At 32.1% G+C, this 7,974-nt stretch overlaps 1 protein-coding gene across 1 annotated transcript; it reads left to right on the top strand.

Annotated features, from left to right (window-relative positions):
• The first annotated feature begins 6,593 nt into the window (after positions 1–6,593).
• On the top strand, positions 6,594–7,532 carry LOC123252163 (olfactory receptor 5I1). Its single transcript, XM_044681556.1, has one exon. It carries the CDS (start codon positions 6,594–6,596, stop codon positions 7,530–7,532), a length of 939 nt encoding a protein of 312 aa, XP_044537491.1.
• Positions 7,533–7,974: the final 442 nt, after the last annotated feature.

The raw sequence follows: 7,974 nt of genomic DNA, 5'->3' as shown, positions 1-7,974 counted from the left end.
AGAAATCCAAAGTATCAATAAGCACATGAGAAAGTGTTCTAAATTTCTAATAATTAGAGAAATGCAAATCAAAACAACTCTGAGGTATCACCCCACACCTAGCAGATTGGGTAAAATGAAAGAAGAGGAGAGTAATGAATGCTAGAGGGGATGTGGCAAAATTGGGACGTTAATGCATTGCTGGTGGAGCTGTGAACTGATCCAACCATTCTGGATGGCAATTTGGAACTATGCTCTAAGGGCTGTAAAAGATTGCCTGCCCTTTGATCCAGCCATACCATTGTTGGGCTTGTACCCCAAAGACATCATAGATAAACAGACTTCTATGAAAATATTTATAGCTGGGTTTTTTGTGGTGGCAAAAAACTGGAAAAGTTTTCCAGTTTTTCCAGCATATTTTTGTCCAAAAGTGAGTTCTTATCCTAAAGTAGATTTCTTTGGGGTTCATCAAACACTAGTTTGCTAACGCCATTTACTCCTAATCTGTTCTATTTATCCACCAATCTATTTCTTAGTCAGTACCAGGTGGTTTTGAAGATTAATGCTCATAGTTCAGTTTGAGAGGCCATCATCCTTTACATATTTTTTCATTAATTCCCATTCAATTAATTCATTAATAGTTTTGATCCTTTGTTGTTTCAGATGAATTTGTTATTATTTTTTTCTAGTTCTATAAAACATATTTTTGGTAGTTTGGTATGGCACTGAATAAATAAATTAATTTAGGTAAAAGTCATTTTTATTATATTAACTCAGGCTTCCCATAAATAATGCTTTTTCTAGTTTTTTTAGATCTAACTTTATTTTTGTAAAAAGTGTTTTGTAATTATTTTCATATAATTCCTGTGTTTGTCTTGGCACATAGATTCCCAAATAGTTTATATTATCCAGAATTATTTTAAATGGAATTTTTCTTTCTATCTCCATTATTATATTCACTGCCCTATCTAGCTGTCCTAATTCTTGCCAAAAGACTTAGCCCCATGTGTACTCACCTTCTAAGATTTTAATAGGAGCCTTGAAGCCCTATTCTTCACTTGAGGAACAAATCCTTTTGAATGATTTGTGACTGCTAAAGTAAGTACTGGGATTCATACGCAGAATTCCTTAACATGGATTGTGTGTGTCTCAGAAAATCTGTTCTTCTCATGATGTTAAGTTCAAGATTTCTTCTTCAAAATAAGGCATTGATTGATTTGTTTGAACAAGGAGACTGATCGAAACATCCATATTCTCATGATCTAATGCAATGTTTTAGCTTCAGGATTCTAAACTACTCATATTACACAATTCCTGCTTGATTTTTTTGCCTATGAGTATAATTTGGAATCTTCTTTCAGAAAGATGTACAAGTATAGTTTCTTCAAATGTTGTTGTTATTCCTTTTGGCTCCCATAGGAGCATAGGGCCGCAACCATCTCACGCCAATGGACTCTGTTCTGGGCAACTTCCCCAAACTGGGCCCATGTCATTCCGACCGTTTTTGTTTCATTTACAGCAGACGAACTGGCTTCCCAAAGGCTTTCGCCAGCACACGTCATGGACTCTGTTGGAGAGCAATCTTCCAGACTAGGCGATCGTTGGTTTTGTTGGTTTAATGAGGTTGCTGTTTCTGTAGCAAGTGAGATTTTTTTTATGGGGTGAGGTTGCTAGCCCCATGCCCAACCACCCTCCTTTTTCAGCCGGGCTTGGGACCGTCCTTGGTGGAGTTTAGTTTCTTTAAAGGTGATTGTTAATTTGTTTTGCTTCTTATTCAATTGTGTGGTTGTTTGAGATCTTTGTGGATAGAGTAGTTGGGGATTTAAATAAATTTATAATATAAAATATATATTTTTGTTTCTTTTCCCTTTAGGGTAATTTCTACCATTATCATATAAAATATAATGTATTTATATATATTTATATATAAAATATATAAATATAAAAGTATATATAAAAGTATATAATATAAAATATATATAAATAATATATAAAATAAAATATATATAAAAAATAATGTATTTAGTACTTTTTAAAACAAGTGAAAATCACAATACCTAAGTCACTGAATAGTACTCTGACATTCTGTGTGTTTATATGTGTGTATATATGTACATAACATATATGTATAAGTACATATATGTATACAATACATGTATTTTGTGAATATAATCCTATACATTTGGGTGTATATGTATACATACATATATATTCATATGCATGCATATTTATGCTGATATATGCACACATGTAGGCACACACACTTTATCCTGGCCAATAGTTGTGAAATTTCAAATTAATAGGTTCTATACCAGGGGTTGGCAACCTTTTTGGCAGTGAGAGCCATAAATGCTACATTTTTTAAAATGTAATTTTATGAGAGCCATACAGTGTTCACAGTGTGCACTCCTGTAACAGAGCCTGAAAAAAAATTGACTTTATGGCTCCTGCAGAACGAGCCATATCTAGCCCTCAAAGGAGCCAGATATGGCTAGAGAGCCATACGTTGCTGACCCCTGTTCTATACCATTAAATAAAATAAATATTATATTTTTGATATATGCATCACATTATTATATAGTCAATGGAGACAGAAAAACAATTTTTTTTTAGTTTTCCAACTAAGATGAATCAAATTGCAAGAAAATTTAAGACAAAAATCTGCCAAACCTGGATGAAACAAAATTAACCTATTTTTGAAAGGAAAAATGTAATCTTGTTTCACTCTAGGTCAGTGATTCCCAAAGTGGGCACTACCACCCCCTGGTAGGTGCTGCAGTGATCTAGGAGAGTGATGATGGCCACAGGTGCATTTATCTTTCCTATTAATTGCTATTAAAAATTTTAAAAAGTTGATTTCCAGGGGGCTAAGTAATATTTTTTTTTTCTGGAAAGGGGGCGGTAGGCCAAAACAGTTTGGGAACCACTGCTCTAGGTCTAAGAGAGAAAAGAATATTTAGATTATCTTTGGATTATTAATATCATTCAAAACAACTCCAGTGTTGCATTAAGTGGTAATTATTGAATGAACAGCACTGGGATTTGTGTAATATTTATGCAATTATATTAGTAAGACATTGCACAAATCTATATACACTGTTAATTACCTCCTCTCTACTCTCTAGGGAAAAAAAATAAATTTGGAATAATTTGCTAAACAAATCTCCAAAGCAGGATGAATCATATAAATTCTCATGAACCTACTGATGATTTTATTCTTAAAACTAAATGGAAAACATCCAGTTCTCTTTAGGTATGTTATGTGGCTGTAGAGTTGTTTTGAGGGTGGGATATAGAAGAGCACATTTTTTTTATTTTAGGAAGTTATAAGACCCTTGAGATTTATAACTGTATATTAAGAATTGTATATCCACCTATTTATTAGATCATGTATTAGCTATTTTAAGTCATTACACCAAAGAGGAACTCAAAGCACCTCATTATAATTATCCCCTTTCATGATAAAGAAAGTTGAAATATACTGATATTAATTTAGATAAATGTAAAAATAAATTAACTATACAATAAAAATCATGAAAGACATTTCTTCCTAAATTAAGAAATAAGGAGAATTTTTTTACATTTTCTTGGGAATCTGCTAAGGTGATGTGAAAGTGTAACTTCCACTGAACTATATATATCAATGGTATTTTCAGTGATACAAATAAAAAATATGGAGCAAAGTTTAAATAAAAAGAAATTGGGGAACTAAATTTTTGTAACAACTTCTTAGTGAATATTCTACTTTGTGAATAATTCCCTTCATTTATAGCATATTAGAATCTGAAGGCTCATGAAAGATTGCTAATAAATACTAATATACTTGGCAGAGGATTCAACACTTTTTTTTACTATATTCCTACTTCAGACTAGAGAATCAGAGAAGATAGGTAAGGTTCATTAGTAATAAATTTATTTTTAACATTGACCTAGTATAGTGTGCATCCCAACTCTTCCCTAAGAGAAAGCTAAGTTTCTCAACTCATCCTTTGTTTTAATTACTTGCCAAATTATTTTCCTCATTCCTGCCTTACAAAAATAAAATGAATCAGACCCCAGTAGGTAATTCAAAGGCAAGGTACCTCTTCATTTCCCTTGCTTTCTCCCTGTGTCTTCTTATCTTTTTCTCTCTCTGCTCTTTTATCTTATCTTTCTATCTCAATCTTTATTCTGACACTTTTTGTCTTTGTTTTTTTCCTCAATAAGACTTTTAAACATACACATATAAATAGGATTTAATGTCAACAGAGGCTAAGAAATTCATTAAACAATCATGTAACAATAGGGGTAGATTCTTTTAATCTTGTATGTTTGATAAAAGTCTGATATCTAGGAAATAGAGAGACTTATCAACTTTATTTCATTTCTGTGTGTTAGTTAATGGCTATTGACATTTATTGTGGTTAAAAATATAATCTTAATTTTGTCAACCTGAAATTAGATTTTTAGGATTTTTTAGGATGTTAACAATATTTGAACCTTTCATACAAGTGAGCCTTATTTAAAGTCTTTGCACCTGAGTTGAAACACATTGAAACTTGGACCTTGCTTGTTAAATTATAAGTACCTTCAATTTGTCTCAGCTCAAAAAATAAGGAAGATATTTTTGGAAACTAACAAAAATAATGAAACAGCAAGGTGGTAGAATTGAAAAAAGTTTTTGGTTTAGAGTCAAGATGATCTGAATGATCATTTAAGGAAAGATTGTATTGAATTCTAAAAATTAAAGGTATTCACCATAATCTGGAATGAAGAAATATCATTATCCTTTGAGTCAGATGATCTGAATTAAAATTCTACTTTTGTTACTTAATAACTGTCATAATATTTCCTTTATTTTCACTTTAAGGGAAAAAAGCACTCAGTATTTGGAAATGTTTTAAAGAACTTTCACTTTTTTATTTGTCTGAAATCATATGGGATTTCATGTAGGTCTTTTTTACTATTGTTTAGTATTAGTTGCTGATTTTTGTGTTACCTTACCATAGAAGTACTGAAGTTTCTCACTGAATTTTGTAATCATTAATCAGCCTGATATTAATTTCAGGATTTAATTAGGATAGATTTCCTGGATGTTATCAGCCTATCTTTTTTAAAACTAGTGAACTCTACTAGAATTTTTCAGTTATACAATGGACATTTGATTGGAAGAAACCATAGAATTATTGATCATAAGATCTGAGATACAGAAACATAAGAAAATCAGGTGGTCTCATCAATCCCCCCAATATAGCCCACATACATGTCTGTATATTTGTCTACATTCATACATATGTAAGTACACATATACATAGGAGTTAATGCCAACAGAGGCTAAGAAATTAATTAAAGGTCAATCATGTAATAATAAGGGTAGATTCCTTTAATCTTGTATGTTTGATAAAAGTCTGATATCTAGGAAATAAAGAGACATGAAAGATATTTAAAGATCTCATTCTTTAAAGGATATTTATTAAAGGATATATATATGCATATATATGTATATATATACATACTTAGCAGTTAGAAAAGTATTTAATGAATATATTAATGAATTTAAAATCATTTATTAAGCAATTGTTCCAGTGACAAGAATTTCATGAGAATTTGAACATCATCTAGAATCTCAGTGTATCATATACTTATATTACTGTATTATATGTTATTAAGTCCCATATTAGATATTTAATATGCTGTTCAAATCATTAAACCCTTCTGAACTTCAATTCACTTATCTATAAAGTGAAGATCATTATGAGTTATCTCACAGAATTCTTGTGATGATAAGATAAAATTAAAGTACTATATAAATCAGGGGTCTGCAACGTATGGTTCTCGAGCCATATCTGGCTTTTTTGAGGGCCAGATATGGCTCTTTCTGCAGGAGCCATAAAGTCAATTTTTTTTCAGGCACTGTTACAGGAGTGCGCACTGTGAGCACTTTAAGGCTCTCACGAAATTACATTTTAAAAAATGTGGCATTTATCGCTCTCACGGCCTAAAAGGTTGCCAACCCCTGATATAAGTGCTATTTATTGAATAAATTTTATATAAATCCTTTTATTTTACCTAGTGGGACAAAGAGGTATATGGAGTATAAGAGATTGCCTCTCATAACCAAGAAGCATAGGAAGAATTTGAACATAAAGCTGGATGATTTCAATTAAAATATTTTTAATAACCAATGAATTTAATAAATGTGTGAATTTCACTGGTACAGCCTTCTATCTTGATATTCATTTAATTTTGCTCTGTACCTTGTTCATTATTTTCACTTAATGAACATACTTTGAATTGATTCCTAGAGAACATGGAAGGTTTTCATAGTGTAGGATGTAGAAATTATATGGCATTTAAAATCAGAATGTGTAATTTTAAATACCACTTTTGATCCTTCCTACTTGTGCCCAATTAATTTCATACTAGTGGGTGTCATTTTCCTTCTTTGAAAAATGAGGACATTAAACTAAATAATCATTAAAGCTTCTTCCAACTTTAAACTACAACATATTTTCACTAATTAATTCTAAATAATAGTAGAAAATAATTAGCCCCATTTCCTTGTCATTAAGTAACCTAGATAATGTTTCCTTTATTTTTTCTTAAAAGGAAAATAAAAGATCCTGTGATTGGAAATGCTTGAAGGAAATTACACATTAGTAACTGAATTTATTCTACTTGGATTTCCAACAAGTCCAGGACTTCAAGTTGTTTTATTTCTGGTTTTTCTTTTCATGTATAGTGTGATTCTACTGGGGAATATTGGCTTGATGATGCTAATCAGGGTGGATCCTCGTCTCCAGACTCCAATGTATTTTTTTCTTAGCAACCTTTCTTTTGTAGACCTATGCTATTCTTCAGTCATTGTTCCAAAAATGTTAGTCAATTTCCTTTCAGAAAATAAGTCAATATCCTATTATGGTTGCGCACTCCAGTTTTACTTTTTTTGTACATTTGCTGACACTGAGTCATTCATCTTGGCTGCTATGGCCTATGACCGTTATGTAGCCATCTGTAACCCTCTTTTATATACTGTTGTGATGTCCCGTGGGATTTGTGTGTGGTTGATTGTCTTGTCCTATATTGGTGGCAACCTGAGCTCCTTGGTGCACACATCCTTTGCCTTCATACTGACCTACTGTGACAAAAACATCATAAATCACTTTTTCTGCGACCTCCCCCCACTACTTAAGCTTTCCTGCACTGACACCTCCATCAATGAACTCTTACTCTCTACATATGGCAGCTCTGTAGAGATCATTTGTTTCATCATCATCATTGTCTCTTACTTTTTTATTCTCCTCTCTGTCCTGAAGATTCGCTCCTCTAGTGGGAGGAAGAAAACTTTTTCTACATGTGCCTCCCACCTGACCTCTGTAGTCATCTACCAGGGAACACTCCTCTTTATTTACTCCAGGCCAAGTTACCTTTATTCCCCCAACACTGACAAAGTAATCTCAGTCTTCTATACCATTGTTATCCCTGTATTGAACCCATTGATTTACAGCCTGAGGAACAAGGATGTGAAAGATGCAGCCAAGAAAGTTCTAAGTATAAAAATATCATCTTCATGAAACCCAAGACTTCATGTGGATTCATCTGAGCTGATTTGTTATACTTAGAGCTGTAGGTCTAAAGGTAAGGAGGACCTTGAAATGGCCTGCTGTAGTGGTTATGTAAGCAGGAATAAAACACTTTACCTGTAATTCACAGAGGCAATTCTCAAAGAAGGTAAAGAGAACAAAGTAGTTGAGGGAGATTCTTCATTCTATACCAATAGAACCATAAATCCAGAAATTATTTCTTTTAATGACTGAATATTGACTATAATAAATGTACTATTATTAGTAAGTCCAGATTCATATTTTATTAGAAAAGTAAATTAGTCTCTCCAAGGATCAATAACTGCTATGAGAAGGTCGTGGGTGAAATACTGAAGAATCAAGAAGTTTTATAAGCACTAAAATGGTAATGGATAAAGAATTTTATTAAGTACATTATATAAATATGTGTGTT

The sequence above is a fragment of the Gracilinanus agilis genome, chromosome 6 (genome assembly GCF_016433145.1).
Source record: "Gracilinanus agilis isolate LMUSP501 chromosome 6, AgileGrace, whole genome shotgun sequence".
Lineage (NCBI taxonomy): Eukaryota > Metazoa > Chordata > Mammalia > Didelphimorphia > Didelphidae > Gracilinanus > Gracilinanus agilis.
Note: the sequence above shows the minus strand (reverse complement) of the source record. Positions and strands in the feature narration are given on the sequence as shown.